We start from the raw sequence: 17,510 nt of genomic DNA, 5'->3' as shown, positions 1-17,510 counted from the left end.
GAGCATGTGGGGGTGCAAGGGGCGATGCACATAGATGTGCAGGGGGCAAACTGCATGTGGGGCTGGGTGTGCAAGGGGCAGAGAGCGCATGTGAGTGTGCTGGGACAGCATAGACAGGTGTGCAAGGGGCAGAGAGCACACGGGGGTGTGCAAGGGGCAGCATGCATGGGTGTGCAAGGGGCAGCGCACGTGGGTGCCAGTGCACGTGGGGCTGGGGGTGAAGCGCAGCATTTACGGGTGTGCAAGGGAGGCAGCTGGTGCCCGTGGGGCTGGGCGTGCGAGGGGCAGAGCACACGTGGGTGTGCAAGTGGCAGCGCTAGCAGTGGCCCCGCGACGCCAAGGTCCGCAGGGGCCGGGGTCCCCGCGCCGACCCGAGCTTCCCCTTGCACAGACACCTTTTATTTTTGTATTCTCCTCTGTGTTAACGTGCTTCGGGGTGTTTTGGGTTTCGTCGGTATTTTTTCTAAATACTGTAAATCTGTTTCCAGCGCATTTGGTTTACATTTGATTTGGTTTTGTACATTTGTAAACAGTTGTAAATATTTGTATGTTGAGTGCCTGGATGTACATTTTTAAGCTAAAAGCTGCAAACCGAGCCCCGTGGTGACTTTGCACGGAGACGCGGTGGGTGTTTTACGGGGGAGCGTCGACGCGGCTCCGGGTCGCGGAGGGCTGTGCTTGCTGCGGAGCGCGACCCCGTGGCGTTTCCCTCCCTCCTGCCGCAGGGCCGCGGGCGGTGGGAGGTGCTGGGTGCCGGCGCGGGGCCGTGGGCGCCTGGCCGGCTCTGCCCGTGGCGTTTCTGCCCGTGCCCGGCGCCCCGGCCCTGCTCCTGCGGCTCGCGGGCGGGCGGGTGAGAGCAGTGGCGGCCGCGAGCCCCGCTGGGTTCCCGGCTCCGCACGGAGCTTCCTTGGCCCCTTCCTGGAGGGGAGTTTTGCGGAGCAGGAGAAGAGCTGTGCCCAGCGCCAGCTCTGGCGGGCTGGAGTGGCTGTCTCCTCCTTGCGGCACGGCAGACGGACGGACGGACGGATGGACGGACGGAGCAGGCGAGCGCGGCAGCAGCAGCCGGGACACCCCGGGAACGTCCCCGCGGCGGCGGTCGGAGCAGCACGGACGCGAGGCGAGTCGGTGAGCATCCCCACGGAGCAGGGCACGGATCTGGCGCGGGGCCGCCCTCCTCTTCCCCCTCTCCGGCTTCGGGAGCCGCCCGGGGCTGGGGGCTTGGCACCTCGCAGCGGGGCCGGGAGCCCCCGGGCACCCCCTCGGGCCCCAAACCCTTGCGCGTGGGGCCGAAGGGGCGGCTCTGCCCGGGCTGTTTTGGTTCTTCTCGAAAACAAAAGCGCGTCCTTGCGCGGAGGCCTTGTGCCCGGCGGCGCTGGCTCCGTGCCGGGCAGCAGCAGTCCCTGCCACGTTACGGCCGGAGGCCCCGTGCCGGCGGGGAGGCAGGTCCGGGGGGCCTGGCCGCGGCGGACGGACGGACGGACGATGTCCCAGGAAGCACATGCGCCTCGCGCGCTCGGAGGCTGCCAGGTGCCGAGCGGGAATGCAGGCCTGGTGCGTGGAGCAGGTGCTGCCGCCGGGAGTTCAGGGTGGGGAATTTTCCCTAAAAAACAACCCGCGGAGGCAGCAGCCCTTCTGGCTTCCTCCTCATCCCGCCGGCACCTCCACCTAATCACGTTTATTGCCCCCCCTAAATGCGAGATGCATTGCTGGAAAACGCCGTTTGCTCATAACACCCGCGTTTGCAGGCTCTCGGCGCGCGGCCAGCGGCGGGAGAGGAGCCGCACTGGCGGCAGAGGGGCCCGGCGCGGCAGGGCGACTCCGGCACCGCAGGTAAGGCCGAAAACGGCCCTCGGACGCCGTCGCCTGCGTCTCGCTCGGTTTTGCCGGTCGGCTGGGAAGCGAGGGGCCGGGCCGGGGGAGCGCGGGCAGCCTTTGCCTGCGCTGCCCGGGGCCGGCGAGCGCCGCCAGCGGCTGACCTCCCCCTTGGCCAAGTTGTTGCAACAGCGGGGAGGAAGGTCAGGCTCCCCGCAGGAGGGTGCGAGGGTTGACGTCAAAGGAAGCAGCTGGTGATTCACGGGTGCTCAGGAGCGTTTGTCTCCCGGGCCGTAACTCATCCGAGAAATGTCATTTCATCCTTGAGTGTTATCGCCGCGCTGTCGTTGTCCACCGCTCCCAGCCTGCCCGGAGATAATCCGACCTCTGCGGGAGATATGGGGGCTTCCCCATCGCTCCCGTCGCTGCGTTCGGGGACGGGGGGCTCTGGCGAGCAGCCCTGGGGGCCTGGGGAGCCCTTTGGGTTGGCTGCGCTCCCCGGGACCGTCCGGACCATCTGCTGCTCTGCGAGGTCCTGAAGAGCAGCCGCGTTAGCATGGTCCTGTGCGGGGCGGCGGGGAGGGCTGCGCGCTGCCTAAAGCGCACTCGTTCACCTAACACTCCGAAAGCATCAGCGATGCTCCCCAGTGGTACGCAGCCCTCGCGCTCGCCTGCGAATCCTGCTCTCCTGCGGCACGCGAGTAGGTGTCGGTGACCCCAGGGAGCTCCTGGCCTCCCGCTGCGCCGGGTTCATCCTGTGCGCTTTGGCTTTTAACACGCTGCTGCAAAGATTTGGTCTCGTTATTGGCCCTAGTGTTTGGGGACCGGCCGCCCGATTTCTTGTGCCCAGCTGTTGGGTGAGGTTGGGCTGAGCCCGGTGCGGGCTCTTCCCGGATGTTAGTGGTGTGAAGCACTGGTATCTCGTCGCCCGTCGGTATCTGTCGTCCATTTTACCCCTCGGTAACGCTGCCCCGCGCCAGCCAGGCCCTGGGGCGGGCAGGGGGATCTGCGCTCAGCACGGTCCCGCAGGGGCATCGCCTGGAAATCAGGGTACGAGCTGAGCAGGGAGCCCGCGGCTCCTTCTCCCGCCCTCGTTCTGCTTCGGGGGCTGATTCCCTCCGTCCCCCCCCGTGCTGGCCCGATGCCGGCCCGGCTGCGGAGCGTGGGGGGCCCGAGCGCGCATGCGGCTGCAGCTGCTCATCACACTCGCCAGTGGTGACCTGCACCCCTGGCAGATGCGTGCGGAGATGGGTCTGGCCTTGGCCCCGAACCGGCCTGCCGTAAGTGATGGCTCTTATCTCTGTGCTGACAAGCCGGCATCCTTCAGCGGGCATATTTAAGGCCGAGCGCCTGGAGGGCTGCGGCAGAGGAGCGCTTGGCACAGAGGCACCCGAGCCGCGAACCAGAGCTGCTGCTGGAGGAGGAACATGCTGCCCGCCACGTTCAAGCTCTGCGCTGCCATCTCCTACCGGCACCTGCGCAACATGACCGGTGAGGCTGCGGGCGCTCGCCGAGGCGGCAAAGCCCCGCTCCGCTCTGCCCTGCGGGCGGTCTGCGCGGCTCCCCGGCGGGCAGCGAGCGCGTGGGGCGCGTAGCAGGGTGTCTGGCGCGAGCCTGATGGGGCTGCGGTCTCTGGGGATGCTGTCCGGGACCGATGCCCTCTTCCTCCCTGGGTTTAGTCTGTTAAAGGCTTCGTGACTCCTTTTCACTGCCAGACATATTTCTGGGGTCAAAGGGGAAGATTTTGTGGCATTTCTGACTGCCGAGCATGCCTCTGCGCTTCGGGAGCACTACAGGGCAGCGTCTCGGACAGTGCTACAGAGGCACCTCGCTCCGTACGGCTGAGCTGCCCTTCCTGTTTGGAGCTCTGGGAGGAACAGCCTTGAATAATATCCTCTGTGGCTGTTGGGGTTTTATATTATTGTATTCCATTTCCTATGGCCCTTCCTGAGCACCTTCTCATGCCTTGTGCAGAGACAGAGAAGGATGATGCTCCCTGGCATTTATAAGACTGTCTTCTGGTCCCCATGCACTCTGTAGCTTGGACTTGGTGTAAAACGAGTTTTACAGAACTGCTTCTGTTCTATAATAATTTAACGGCAATAAACTTTGTGTACATGTGTGTAGGGACTTCAGCAATAGTAGCAAGTGAAAGGAGGCAAAGAAGGATTTTTTAATTTCATGTGTTTAAAAAAAAAAGCAAAGTATGGCAAATCCTCTGCTGTGCAATGCTTGGTTCTGTTCGGTGACACGCTCTCTTCTCTCAGGTCTGAGGAGACAAGCTGCAGTTGCCATCAGCCAGGAGCTGAGTAAGCTAGCCTGCCGCAGCACGGGTCCCAGTATGTGGATTAACCAAGTTCGCAGAAGAAGCTCCTTGCTCAGTAAGTGACAAACAGACAGGGATCCTGCCCCTTTCTATCGTGTGCTGACTGTTACGGATCGGTGCTCAGGAGACCGTGGTTAGACCAAAACCTGCCGATGCGCAGCCCATGCTTTTGCTAAACAAATGGTGAACGCAGGCAATGAGAATTGAGCTTACTTGCAGAGACCCCTGCGCACTGTAAAGGTTATTTGATTTAGATAAGGCTTATCTGGTATTATGATCAGTTAGTCAATTATGCAGCGTTCTTAAACTCACTCTCCCTTTTGTCCAAACCCTTTCAGGCTCCAGACTGGAGGAGAAGCCCTTCAGTGAGATGGAAATGTCTTATATCAAGCAAGGAGAAGAAGCCCTTCAGAAATCGCTCAGCATCCTTGGCGACCAGGATGGCTGGAAGACGGAGACGGTGGTGGTAGGTTCTCTGCTTGCAGCAGACTGAAGTTGTCCTCCTGTAGAGAACTGCGATACTAATTCTGCCTTCCCCTTCTCTAGGATAACGGAGACAAAGTGCTGAGCAAGGTGCTCCCAGATGTGGGGAAGGTGTTTCGCCTCGAGGTGGTGGTGGACCAGCCCCTGGACACAGTGTACAGTGAGCTGGTGGACAAGATGGAGCAGATGGGAGATTGGAACCCCAACGTCAAAGAAATCAAGGTGGGAGATTCATGCCTGCACATTCTCACTGGGGTGTTGAACTCCCTTTTAACCTGACTCAGCCACAAATTCAGTGCATACATTGCTCAGCATGGCTTTAACATGGGCCAAAGAACGACTTTGCTGATTGCAGCAAGGGTACATTTCTCCATCCGTTCCATTCCTTTAGAAATGGATGAGCCACACTTTTATCTTGCCTATTTTTTATGCTGATCTAAAGCTTGTTTTGCAGTAATCACATTGCTGCATCAGCAGAAGTGAATGTCTTTAGCAGCTGGAGGATTGTGAGTTCCTTTTTCTGTAGGAAATGCATATGTATTTCACTGCAAAGTAACAATCCAGCTCTGGGTTGTTAAGTTTGTACAATTATTGAAAAAGAAATAGCACAGTATCCCAATGTGCAGGGAAGAGCATCTTGTTTCAAGAACAAGCTGTGGAATAGCAAGGGAAGCATCAAGAGAAATATATTCTTTCTTCAGGTGTTAAATACTAGAGATAGATATTCTGGAGTGAAACAGGCATTGCTTATGTTAAGAAAAATTGTATTGTGGGTTTTACAATAAGAGGATGTATTGGAATGTATGCTAGGACGTGCAGTAATCAAAGTAAAATGGAAGCTGTTACTTTTAGCTAACTGAAGCCACTTTTGCGATAAATAGTGCAAGAGTTGATGTAACTTTACAACTGTCCAGATTCTTCAGAAGATTGGAAAAGACACAGTGATCACCCACGAGAAAGCAGCCGCTCCCCCAGGTAACATTGTTGGACCACGGGACTTTGTCAGTGTCCGGTGTTCTAAGAGACGTGGTTCCACCTGCGTCCTGGCTGGGATGTCTACAAAATATGGAGCTATGCCAGAACAAAAAGGATTTATAAGGTAAGTTACCTTTTTTCCCCCTCATGAGAGAAATCCAAAGTGAGTACAGAGTTTGCATATAGGGATGTTTCATTTCCTAAAGCTAGTATGTAAATTTGATAGTTTATGAGCTTAAAGTTGGTTTAATTCTGCTACTTTGTTAAAACACAAACTAAGGCCTTCAGGCAAATAGTTAGGAAAACACTGGAGCAGTTGTGGTATAGAGCGATGCAATTAAGTCACACTTGTTCTTAACATGTGCACTTCTGTCCCTCTACAGAGCTGAGAACGGTCCCACTTGTATGATCCTGCGTCCACTGCCTGGAAATCCTTCACAAACCAAGTTAACATGGCTTCTCAGTATTGACCTAAAGGTAAGTTCTGCATTGAACTATCAACTATTATTTCATTAAAAATTTTTAGTTTGGAGGAATTCTGGAAAGGGCATTTGCCTCAAACTTCATCTGATTGACCCTTATCTGCTCCTCTCCAGGGGTGGCTGCCGAAGACAATAATCAACCAGGTACTCTCCCAGACGCAGGTAGACTTTGCCAATCATCTTCGTGAGCGCCTGGCCCAGACCATCACAAACTGCTGACTGCACCCAATTCCAGTGTGCATGGACTAATGTTTTAATGCTTTGTTCAGTGGTAAAATATGGCTCTTACCTAATTACAGACTGATTGATTGTAATTCTAGCCTGTGAAATCAGGCCTTACATTAAGAAAGGTCTTAATATTAAAAAAAATTGTTGAGGGGGGCAGGGGGAGAAAGTCTCAGAGCCTGAGGTAGTAGCTGGAGCCCACACATGCCCAGTGCAGAAACGCAGGACTTAACCTAAATTTTATCCCCCTTCCCTCCCCACAAGTAGAGCTGCTCTAACTTATTTTCCTGTACAGACTTGTATTTAATATTTATTCAAGCTCGTCAATGATCACCACTGAAAAGTTTTTACAGGGTCTCCTGCCCATTGCTTTATATGTATGTGGTTAGCTAGAGGGAGATTAAGCAGTAGCTACTTTTATTGTTTTTCTGAAGTGTAGTTCATAACAAAATCTAACTCAAGTCACAAAACTGTATTGGTTTTAAAGAAAGGCTTTATTTGAAACTGGAAACCAGTTTTATGTGTATAAAAAAAAAAAGTTCTGGGCTTCTGCCCAAACCTCAGTCTTACATGCAGTAGTCTTGCTACAACACAATCCTTCTGGATGGAAGCTGTTTACAATTAGCCAAGCACAGTTGAGCAGAAGTGTCAGTGTTGCTTCTGCAAGTGTACTATGAAGCAGGTGGGTCCAACTGCAGCCTGCTCTCACTGAACAAATGACTTTTACAACCTGGGCACACCAAATGAGAAGTTATCTATCTCAACACAAACAGTTGCTTCTTCAGTAACTTACTTCAGCTAGCTGAAGACTCCAAGAGATGCCCACAAATAGCACAATACATACTAGAACTGCATTCACTTGACTCCAGCGTAGTGGTAGAACATGAATCTTCAGCAGGTTCAATACATAAACATAACGCCTGAGTGCACTAAACACCTGCTATCAGGAGGAGCTGAACTGGCTTCATCATATTTTTCTTTGACAGATTGTTCCAAGTGATGCACATTCCTCTAGAATAAAAAACACTTGATTTGATGTCCACTGTGTCATTTTTGTTCTGTACCTACTCCTCTTTAAGGCTCCCAGGGTGGGCTTCGTCTTCCATCAACTTCTGTCTCTACATGATACAGTACATCTGCCAGTGTGTGTTCTACAACAGCACCCCATCCCATGTCACTCATCTGCAAAGGGAGGAAACAAAAGTTAGCTGGATTCATGAGAAATACAGCATTAGGGAAAAAGAGTGAAATTCTAGATAGCCTTGTTAAACAACATTGTTTGCTGCACAGGTAGCACTATCCCACTGTTGTGCAGTGATGGATATATCCAAGGAGTGCTTCCCTTCTAAAAACATCTAGTGGGGGGAAAAAAAAAAATACTGTTTCCTTAAGGAAGCATTCAGCCCTGTTGTACTAGTTCAAAGTTATCATCGGCCTGAACAACAGGGTCTTAAGGGTCTAAAGCCTAATATTCAGTTAGCATCAAAATTCTGTCTAAATTTCTTATTCTCTGACACAAGGCAGCTTAGTATGTATTGTTTAAAATCTGTCCTTACCTTCTCATGATTTAAAATACATTCCTTCCTTTAGTATTCTATTTGGAGCTGGACAGTGTATTTATATAAAATTATATAAAGACGACAAACAGGGTTTGTATAAATCAAATCCCATCCCCCTCCACCCCCCCCAACTATGTCAAATTTTCCCTTCTTTGTGATAGCCTCATGGATTTTAAATGAAAGGTGGTTGAGAGAGCAACTTGAGTTATTACTTACTGGACGGTAAGTGATGTCTCTAGGGGGATACTTGAAATACGGTCCAAAGTTTATAGAAACCTATGAAAGACATGCTTGGCATTAGATAGCGAATGCAGGGAAAATTAATTGTTATTCCTTCTGTCCTCATCCCCCCACATCCCTGAGCTTAAGTGCACCTAGTGCAAGAACACATGAACAAACACCCTTTGCATGAAAGAACAGCATTCCTTCAGTGGTTTGATAAATCACACAAGTGAACAATCATATCATTCCAGAATCATTTTGCTAAAATAACCAGGTTTGCTTGACGCAGTCCCAGAGCACCCATAGCCTATGCACTACTTTCAAAGGTAATTCCTAAGACTACAATTGTAGTATGTTACATACCGTGCAGCCTTTGTATAAAGAAATAGCAGGAAAATAAACTCCTTCAAAAATGTCTTTAAAGGCAACACCTTGGCTGGCACCATTTTTGAAGAAGATTATCTGAAAAGTAAAATAAAGTTTTTCCACTAATGATCAGTTGTAATGAACAAGTGAGGTCAAAGTTATCTTCAATATGTAGCTTATAAACATGCCCCAGAAGATAAGTACTGCCCTTCTACAACATGCCAGACATTTTTAAGTATTTAAATGACAGCAAGAAATATATAACTTAGCTGCACCCTTTGCTTGCATAGATTTACTAGTTTTTGTAAGAACATTTCAATTTTTTTGTCATCCTCCCATGCTGCCTCCCACCACTTAACTTACTTGGCTTCCAGGTGCTTGCTTTAGGCTCTTCTCTGCTTTGTCCACAAAATCTTTTTCCTCAAAGTACAAGTAGCTTTTAAATTTGATCAAAGCCTGAAATGTTAGGAAATAACCACTTCAGAAATATGTCACTAAAGGTAACAGTTTTCTCAGACTAAGAAAGAGTGGCAAACAAGGGTGCCCTGCTCTGGGAAAGGCATGCCTGCTGTGTCAGAGTACCCATGAAGAGTGATTCACACATCTCAAATGGGAACCAGCAGATGAAACAAGAGCTGGATAAGCTCAGTCAGTAGTCCATGCAGTCCTCCCTTACAGATTCACTGGGTGGGGGATATTTTGTTTTCCCAAGAGCAATGATGTTCTTCTTCACTGTGTACCACAGTAGTATGCAGGGGTAGGATGCACTCAACAGGCAAGAATGAGGCTAGAGCAATCTCTTTTCCCCTAGTCAACACAGCCAACATTTAACCAGTCAGTGACCTGCACATCTCACCTTATCTTTGTAAGTATCAGGCAGCGATTTAGCAGTCTCAGTGTCTTCAGGAAGACTGATGTAAAATCCCAGTATATCACCCTGTCCGTAGCCAGCTGAATAGTGTTTGCCTATTGACTGATGAAACTTTGTTCCCTTTTTGCTGCGCCAGGAGTAGCTGAACTTGTCATATCCCAGAGGTGCCTGGAGGTTCCCTGTAGAAACCAATGTTTCTTCGTGATTGATTGTGTCACAGTGTAACAGGAACACCTCTAAACACTAAACATTTCTGTATGCCCTAGTTCAAGTCTTGGAAGAAAAAAAGCTTTCAGTTTAGAAATACTACTGCCATTAGCACAAAGACCTTGACTAAAGTGATAAGCAAGGCCAAGCATGCAACAGCATAAAGGATCCACCAGTACTGCAGATCTACAGTTTACAGTACCTGCAAAAAGTTTTCCACAAGGTAAAGGGGTGAAGAAATGAGCAAACCGTACATTACTTACTCTTTTGAGGTCTAAATTACTGGAGGGGGAAGGAAAAAAAAAAAGTCTGTAGGAACCAGTCAGGAATCCAATGCCTGCTAATGGGTATTTGGGAAAGAATTATTTACCTAGTGGCTGTGACCAGCCTAATCTGGCAGCTGTGTCTGGAGGCATCTCATCCATGGATATTTCAAAGTACCACGCTCCTTTCCGCACTCCATGTGAGGCTCGTACCATTGAATAGCCCTTCTCACCTATAACAGTCAGCCTGTCATCAGAAATCTTTAACTGAGGAGCTGTAGGAGATGAGAGAAGAGGATATGAGCAGTGTGTCTGTGATTTTTAACATGCAGTGATGTAAAAAGGCAAGTGAACATACAGAAGTGGATTTAACATTTGCACCTCTTTTAAGTAATTACGTTTCAAACTTCAATGACTGGTAAAGTGAGGTTACAGTAGATGACCCCCTCATAAGAAGGGCTGGCTATCCAACTTGCGTATGATTAGCAAGCTTTGTACCTCGGTCATGCAGGGCTAGGAGGACTCGTTCATAGAGGCAGGCTCTGTAGAGGTCCCCAGGAATAGGCTTTCCCGCCCAACAGTCTAGCTCCAATTTTTCTGGGTCAGGTGCATGGGGGTCAGGCTCAGCCAAGATGTAACGATATCCATCTTTATTAAAGGGGTGTTCCAAAGGATAACCATGAGGAGGTAAGCGCTGAGCAGAAAACAACGGGTCACTGTGAAGCACAAAAACAACAGTTTGGCATCTCATGGTGGCTATGACACAGTTACAAGGAGTCCCTAGGGGACAGAGTTCAAGTTCTGCACCAAAGTCAACCCAGTACAACCTGCTACAGAGATGTACCTGCAGTGCTCATGGCCTGCATAGCACTTAGCTTTTCAAAGAGTCAGTGTGAAGTGAGCATATACTTTATTTAAAAGAATTTCTAGCATATGACATATAAATACCATAATCCTTGTACGTTATGATTCCCCATAAATCCAGCAAGGGCAGAGACAGATGGGAGGCATCTTAGGGCATTAAATCTACAGCTGCCCCCTCTGACTAGCATGCAACAGATTGTCTGATGTACTGGATGAGATGTATACAAAATTGTATCGTATGAGGTGCTCATGCTCATCACTGTGTCACTATGTCAACCTTTTCAGCTCTTTCCCATTACCTTCTGGTTTTCTTGGCTGTTCCTGTGGTCCCACCATCTTGCTGCTTGCGTTTCGCTCCCCTTCCTTTCCCACTGCCTCCTGCAGCAATTCCCCCTTAAAACAGAGATCACTGCTTATTAAGCAACTGATGATCAGAGAGTGTCTGTGAACATGGAATCTCCACAAATAGAAAGGGGCAGAAGAAGCCAAATTTAAATCGGTTCATTAGCTCATGTACATATTTATATTTGAAACACTTTATAGAAAGCATAGGAAAAACTAGAACTTATTTGCAGCTTCTAGGCAGCTCCTGAAATTTTATAGTTTAGAAGTTAAGTGAGATTTATCAACTAAATGAGCTCAACTCAAGCTTTTAGGATGAGAATTATGACTCTCCTCTCTCCCTCTCTCTCATCAGAAGATCTACAAATAGCAGCATTGGGATCTGGTTTGAAAGCATTATCGTTTGCTTTCATGGAGATTCCAGTCTCACAGTTCAAATTCGTTTTTGCAAGAAGTAGCAGAAAACCCAGCCTACAGTATACATTATCTGATTTTAAGCAAAGCTGTCATCCCATCAACACCCACTATGCTGGAGAAGCACTTTGACACCAATACCTGCATTAGCAATAAGCACTTAACATTAATTTTCAATCTATAAAATAAAATACTCCTAAGATGGGAAAAATGAAAAGCAATAGAGGTGTTTCTCTTCAGTATTACTAAATTATTACTGTTATTTAAAGTATGAAGAGCATGACACTTCATATTACAGCACCCAATTTTTACTCATAAACAAACCACGGTATAGGACAAACTACATATCAAATTACATCAAACTAATATATCAGTATTAATTTTTTAACATATTAAATAATGTAATGATATAATGAATAAACAATTTCAAAAAGCTTACTAATGATTTACAAGGAAAACAACAAAGCAATGTACTGTAGATAAACACCTTTATGCACTGCATATATGTTGTAACTCGGAATACAGCACGCTTTTAAATTATCAGCATTCCTCTTGCAGTGTAAGGGATTCAGACCTTTGAAGGAATACCATATTCTGCACAAACATGACAATCTAAACTGCACTTGCTAGGTTTAGTACAGACAAATGTTTAGATTCTCCTGTTTGTCACCACTTACGTATTTAATCAGTCAGAATATCATAGGAGTTTATAGATTCAGACCACTTATTTAGGCATTAAGATTTAAAATTACTTTGAGACTGTAATAATATCAGGTTAAATCCCACAAAGTAAAAACTAACTTAACTGAGAACAAAATTTTAAACCAGTCAAGTGAGGCAGAATATGATAAATCAAAAGCTTCCAATTGCTAAACTTTAAAAAGTGAAATTGTTGTTTTGTATTAAAGTATTATTGCAATCACAGCAGGACACACTTTTGATTTTTAATTGACTTTAGCTTCTAAGACAATTGAGCAAAAAAGCTTTCCAAACCACATTAATACTTAAGTTTTAGAAGCTGAAAGGCAAATATTCACCTCCCAAAGAGGCTCCACCTGTAAGAACAGAAGTGGCACCATGTATTTGCCAAACTTTTAGTAATTAAAGAAAAACAACCAGTACATGAAATGGAGACAGTGTAGTCTTAGACACCTATACCTTATTTTTAAAAAGACCAAAATACCTCTTTTTAGGTACTAATTCAATATGTATTTTATAAGAAACGATGTAGCCTTGTGCACAAAGAAATCCATTTGATAGTTAGCATTACTAGCTTGGTAAAATAATTTTAATGAGCTAGGCAAACTTATCATAACTATTGCTTCACAAAGAGGAATAACAGTAAAATGCAAACAGCTATTTTAGGGAAATATAATATATATACTTTCCCTTATCACTTTCAAATCTCAGAGGGAGGAAAAGAGGAAACTGAGTAATACAAGTACATAAATTAAAATCATTGTGGAAGAAAACTGAAGAGCTCAGCTTTCTTGCATGCATCTGATTAAGCTGGCCACCTAAAAGAATAAAGCTGAACATCTACAATAAGGTAAAATCAATCTATCTCTATAGCAAAAGTAAGGCGAGTGGCTCAGCATGTTTTGAACACAAAGACAAATCTGTTTGTGAACTGAGCTTATTAACTGTAGGATCTCAACTGATGAAGCTGCACAGATGCCCAGGTGTAAGACTGGGAATACAGGTTAGTTCCGAATATTCAAAAAAATGCCTAATTAAAGAACTTGCCATTTAAGCTTCCACTTGTGGATACAGCATTGTTCTGCTTCTGGTTATCATATGCTGGACCAATATTGGCGAGATCCTGAAAAATAAACAAACAAATAAACATACAGGCTCAGCCAAACTTACCACTCAAAGCCAGAACACAACACTTCCACTTTTGAGGACTTCCAGGCATTGGAGTGCTCCAAGACATCGCTTAGCACAACACAAGATCACAACCTTGCTCTGCGCCTTGGTCAATTTTTGCTTATTCACTGGAGCATAAGTCACCACAATACAATGCAAAAAGAACCCTCCCAGCCAAATCCCCACAGTGCACTTTCCTTGCATTTCTAATTACATACTTGGTCTAGAAGTCCAAACTTTGGGTAATCTTCTTCTGGGTCCTTACTCCCTGGGTCTGGATGTTCTTTCACCAAGAATACATCTCTTTCTTTACACTGAAACAGAAGAGTTCAAGTTACATAGGAGAAGATCACATAAAGTTCTTCACAAGAGGCTAAAACATAATATGTACTATGTATATCAACTACGCTGGAAGCTGCAGAAGGAGGCATTAAGATCTTCACCATTTAGCTTTAAGTCTAGACAACAGCAGGTAAGAATGAATCATTCATGGAAAATCCTCCTCAAATTTAACTCCAATTACTTACCATAGTTTTGACAATATTATTAGGCCAAGTCATCTTTCCAGGTCTCTGTCTTGTTGTCATACACTCCCAATATTTATCGATGAATGGGATAATATCCTGTTAAAAAAATAAAAATCGAGTCTAAACAATGTGGGTCTTTTGATCAGATACAAAGCAACTTTAGTCATGAGGCCTTTCACACTGAGTTGTTGCATCATTTTAATGTATCTCTAAGTGCTAGTGACTAAAAGTCACACTGCCAATATTTGTTTGATCTTGCTCTTTAGTGAAATCAGAATTTCCTTTAATCTGTGACCATTTTCATAACAGCCATACCTTATCTTTCGAGAACATAGTTTTTGGGTGCTCATCCTGTGTCCTTGACTGCCATGTTAAGTTGGCCAGAGCACTAAGGCACATTTCCTTGAGATCTTAAAAACAAAAATATACCAAAGCTCAAGTTACACTGTTCATGGGGAAGATCAGATACACACGCACTGTACAGTGTGGGGGTACACCCTAAACACACACTGAATACTAAAAACATACCATTACCCAAGACAGTATGGATGCTAAAACTAATACAAGTTCTGTTTTAAATCAGAAGCCCGGACTAAAAAGAGTATTTCTGCCATTTTAAGAAGTTCATAGCAAAATGGCAATACATTTTTAGAAAAAGCTGCATGTTTGTTGCTAATTTCTTTTGTCATTTTTGCAAAGCTTCAGCAGACCCTCCCACAGACTTTAGACAAAATGGAAATGAAACCTCTAGGATTATTTTTCAAAGTTTCAATGAGTGTGCTTTTACACTTACTTGCTTGTTTTCTTAAGAAATATGTGTTCCCACTATGATGGCAAACATTGCAATGGAAACTGTAGTTGGTCATGAAAGGCAGACATGATCTGGAAAACAGCATACTGATTTGTAAGTTGTGATGTACAGCTTTCCTATCGCATCAGAGTAAGAAATTGATTATTCTCTCTCCCTTCCCCCGCTCAAAAAAAAAAAAAAGTTTCATGACATTTCCTTCAAATAATTAACTTAATCACTGGCATCAACAAAAGCCAGAAAGCTCTTGGGAAAAACCTAAGCAAGCTAGGCATCACCTTTTTGTTTTAGGCAAGTCCTGAAATTCATTCCACAAAATAACCTGAGAGCAACTGAGCTCTGAACAAGAAGTTCCACCCGAGTCAATCGCTTAAAATTACATGGGAAGTCTTAGAGTACTTTTTAAAAGACAAAATACAATCAGACAAGTCAAAGTTTTCAGTAAGTCTAAAGCCAGTCTCACAGAGGTTCTAGAAAGAAAGTTGAATTTACTTTCCACTTGCAGGAGGATTTTAGTTTTTGTTTGTGCCAATTGAAAATGTCTGCTTAAGTCACTTGTTTTTCAAAGAACTTTTATAGGCAATAAAATAAGAGAAGAACCAAAAAAACAGGAAAACAAGATTATAAAAAAGTAAAAAAAAAAAACAAAAACCCAAACAACAACGCCCTAAGGCTGCAGTCCAAGGCTGCCTTCTGGACAGTTTCTGATGGCTCTACAAAGACTTTGTATTGAAACTTACAACAAAATGTAAACACCTCCTGCTGTGCTTGGCAAAATTTATTATTATTTACATAACACACTAGTTTCCACACTGTAAATCCCCAAGGACAAGGACCTTGTCATTCTCAATACCTCCATTTTTGCTCATACAAACCAATTCTAAATTTAGCATCTAATATATGTGGTAGCAACCCTTCAAAACGCATTGATTTGAAGGAACTCAGAAATGGAATCTTTTAATGAAAGACTTTCTTCCCTTGACCACTTGCATGACTAAGAATCAAATCTTACATAACAGCACACTCAACACCCTCCAGTTAGTTAAAAGGATGTACAAAAGTATGAGGTTCAATGAGTGCACATAACATTACAGTCAGACTGGCCAAGGATGTTACTGATGCTGTAACTTTCCTTTTCCTCAGGTTTAAGCAATTGCACAGTTTTTCTTAACTAGCCTTGAGCACCACGTGACATGTAGAGGAGGCGTACAAGGATAGTGCAAGCCAGAACTTCCATCTGACAGTCAGATTTACACAAGTACATTGGTGATGGTTTGTTATTAAAGGAACAGGGGCCACAAACACCCGAAGACACTAAAGTTTCATGGACAGCATTAGGCAGAGCTTACATACGTGGTGTCAATGCCAAACGTGTCTGCTGTGAACCACTTTGTACAAATTCCACATTGCAGCTCTATCTCTCCAAGCTGTCGTCCATTCTCTTCATCCACTGAGCCTGCCTGAGCATCCAAGACTTCGGAATTGTCCCCAGCGCCTTCCTACAACCAGAGCAGATCAGCTTACTTGGAGCGGCTTAAAGACTGACCGAATCAGACAAGAAAGAAGTTTTGTGCAGTAACCCTATTGGGTCAGCAGAATTTAGAGGGAACCAACATATGGCCATGTTGTGAGCAAGTCTGAATTACTTTATAGATTCAGTTCATTACAACTAGTCAGATGTATAGGGGCATTAACTGTAACAAATGGTTCTTCAAACAGCGAAAACTGAGGTCAGCAGGATGGAAACTCCTTCTGGCTTGACTCATGGGAACATGTCCTTCAGATTTCCATTTTCTGAATAAATATCTTTTTGATATCAGTACAAAGCTGAAGCATGAATAAACATTATTTTTCTATGTCTTCAATTTACCTTAGACTTAGAACCAATAAACATCCTCAGTTTTCCAAGACCACTAACACATTATGCTTTGTCAGACAGCTGATTGTTAAATAAAAACATTTTACCTTCTGAAAAAAATATTACGTTTTGCCTTCTTCTATGCTGTGTACAATCCATGAACATCTTAAGCCATTGCATCAGCCCTGACATCCATGCAAAGATACTAGGGTGCTATGAAATAAGAATTCTCCATACGCTGTGGGGGAGTGTGCTAGTGGAGAAAAAAAAAAAATGAGAAGGGGGAGGACTAACAGTCTTGGTAAACAGATATCTCAAGGATAAGCCTTATCTGCAGATGGCAATGACCCGCAACAGGCACTGACAGCTTTCAAGCGCAGGATTTCTGGCTCCAGGAGACAGGCACACGCTCCACCTACAGCGCGGGCAGCGGCAAGCGAGCTCGGAGGCGACGGGCTCAGCGCAGAGCAGCGCAGCGCGCTCGGACAGCACCTCCGGGCCCAGAACCGACCCCGTGCCGGGGCGCCCGCCAGCCCGCAGGCACCTACCAGGGGGTCCTTGCCGTTGGCAGACTCCGTCTCCAGCGCGGCGGTGACATCCACCAGGGCGGCGTCCCCCCTGCAAGGGCGCGAGCGGGCTCCTGAGGGGGGGCCCCCACCACGGCGCGGGGGGGGGGCCCTGCCCGGCCCGCAGGGGCAGCGAGGAGAGGAGACCCCCCCCCCCGAGCCCGGCAGGGGGAGCCCCGGGTAAGGGGGGGGGGGGCAAGGGCCCCCGTCACCCTCACGGTGTCCAGGGTAACGGGGGATAGGGGAGGAGGGGGGACAAGTGCCCCCCCCCATCACCCTCACGGTTTCCAGGGTAACGGGGAGGGAGGGGCCCCCGTCACCCTCACGGTTTCCAGGGTAACGGGGGATGGGGGCAGGGAGGGGGGTAAGGGCCCCCCCCCGAGACCCTCACGGTTTCCAGGGTAACGGGGGGAGGGGGAGGGGCCCCCCGAGACCCTCACGGTTTCCAGGGTAACGGGGGGTGCGTGCGTG

The 17,510-nt window shown here is 46.8% G+C and overlaps 2 protein-coding genes across 7 annotated transcripts in view; one reads left to right on the top strand and one right to left on the bottom strand.

Moving 5' to 3' along the window:
• The first annotated feature begins 25 nt into the window (after positions 1–25).
• Positions 26–7,339, top strand: STAR (steroidogenic acute regulatory protein). Of its 3 annotated transcripts, XM_026064439.1 has the most exons (10): positions 26–1,125; positions 1,338–1,551; positions 1,746–1,830; positions 3,126–3,303; positions 4,080–4,193; positions 4,477–4,604; positions 4,685–4,843; positions 5,536–5,720; positions 5,980–6,073; positions 6,193–7,339. In XM_026064439.1, exons 4-10 carry the CDS (start codon positions 3,240–3,242, stop codon positions 6,295–6,297), a joined length of 849 nt encoding a protein of 282 aa, XP_025920224.1. In that variant the 5' UTR covers positions 26–1,125; positions 1,338–1,551; positions 1,746–1,830; positions 3,126–3,239; the 3' UTR covers positions 6,298–7,339. The 3 variants fall into 3 exon arrangements, with proteins under 3 accessions (XP_025920224.1, XP_025920225.1, XP_025920223.1); XM_026064440.1 differs by lacking the exon at positions 1,338–1,551; XM_026064438.1 differs by having other exon boundaries at positions 26–1,551.
• ASH2L (ASH2 like, histone lysine methyltransferase complex subunit) overlaps positions 6,779–17,510 on the bottom strand; it is a 15,481-nt gene continuing 4,749 nt past the window's right edge. The window contains exons 1-17 of one of the 4 annotated variants that reach the window (XM_026064435.1): positions 17,022–17,091; positions 16,581–16,726; positions 15,969–16,114; positions 14,601–14,689; positions 14,123–14,217; positions 13,808–13,903; positions 13,499–13,594; positions 13,158–13,233; positions 12,449–12,466; positions 10,955–11,048; positions 10,290–10,507; positions 9,899–10,066; positions 9,307–9,500; positions 8,814–8,906; positions 8,448–8,546; positions 8,079–8,138; positions 6,779–7,485 (exon numbers count right to left, since the gene is read on the bottom strand). In XM_026064435.1, coding sequence (XP_025920220.1) covers positions 7,378–7,485; positions 8,079–8,138; positions 8,448–8,546; positions 8,814–8,906; positions 9,307–9,500; positions 9,899–10,066; positions 10,290–10,507; positions 10,955–11,048; positions 12,449–12,466; positions 13,158–13,233; positions 13,499–13,594; positions 13,808–13,903; positions 14,123–14,217; positions 14,601–14,673 — 1,488 coding nt within the window. In that variant the 5' untranslated portion in view covers positions 14,674–14,689; positions 15,969–16,114; positions 16,581–16,726; positions 17,022–17,091 and the 3' untranslated portion in view covers positions 6,779–7,377. Of the gene's footprint in view, positions 7,486–8,078; positions 8,139–8,447; positions 8,547–8,813; positions 8,907–9,306; positions 9,501–9,898; positions 10,067–10,289; positions 10,508–10,954; positions 11,049–12,448; positions 12,467–13,157; positions 13,234–13,498; positions 13,595–13,807; positions 13,904–14,122; positions 14,218–14,600; positions 14,690–15,968; positions 16,115–16,580; positions 16,727–17,021; positions 17,092–17,510 lie in introns of those variants that run through there. The other 3 variants (XM_026064433.1, XM_026064434.1, XM_026064437.1) reach the window with 3 other exon arrangements.

The sequence above is a fragment of the Apteryx rowi genome, unplaced genomic scaffold, assembly GCF_003343035.1.
Source record: "Apteryx rowi isolate R43461 unplaced genomic scaffold, aptRow1 scaffold_217, whole genome shotgun sequence".
NCBI classification, from domain to species: Eukaryota; Metazoa; Chordata; class Aves; order Apterygiformes; family Apterygidae; genus Apteryx; species Apteryx rowi.
The sequence above is the reverse complement of the archived record's forward strand: the minus strand, read 5'-3'. Positions and strand labels throughout refer to the sequence as shown.

Coding starts and splice junctions, on each gene's coding strand:
- STAR (XM_026064440.1), top strand. CDS start 3,240: ATGCTGCCCGCCACGTTCAAGCTCTGCGCTGCCATCTCCTACCGGCAC. Junction 4,194..4,476: donor CAGAAGAAGCTCCTTGCTCA/GTAAGTGACAAA, acceptor AAACCCTTTCAG/GCTCCAGACTGGAGGAGAAG. Junction 6,074..6,192: donor TTCTCAGTATTGACCTAAAG/GTAAGTTCTGCA, acceptor GCTCCTCTCCAG/GGGTGGCTGCCGAAGACAAT.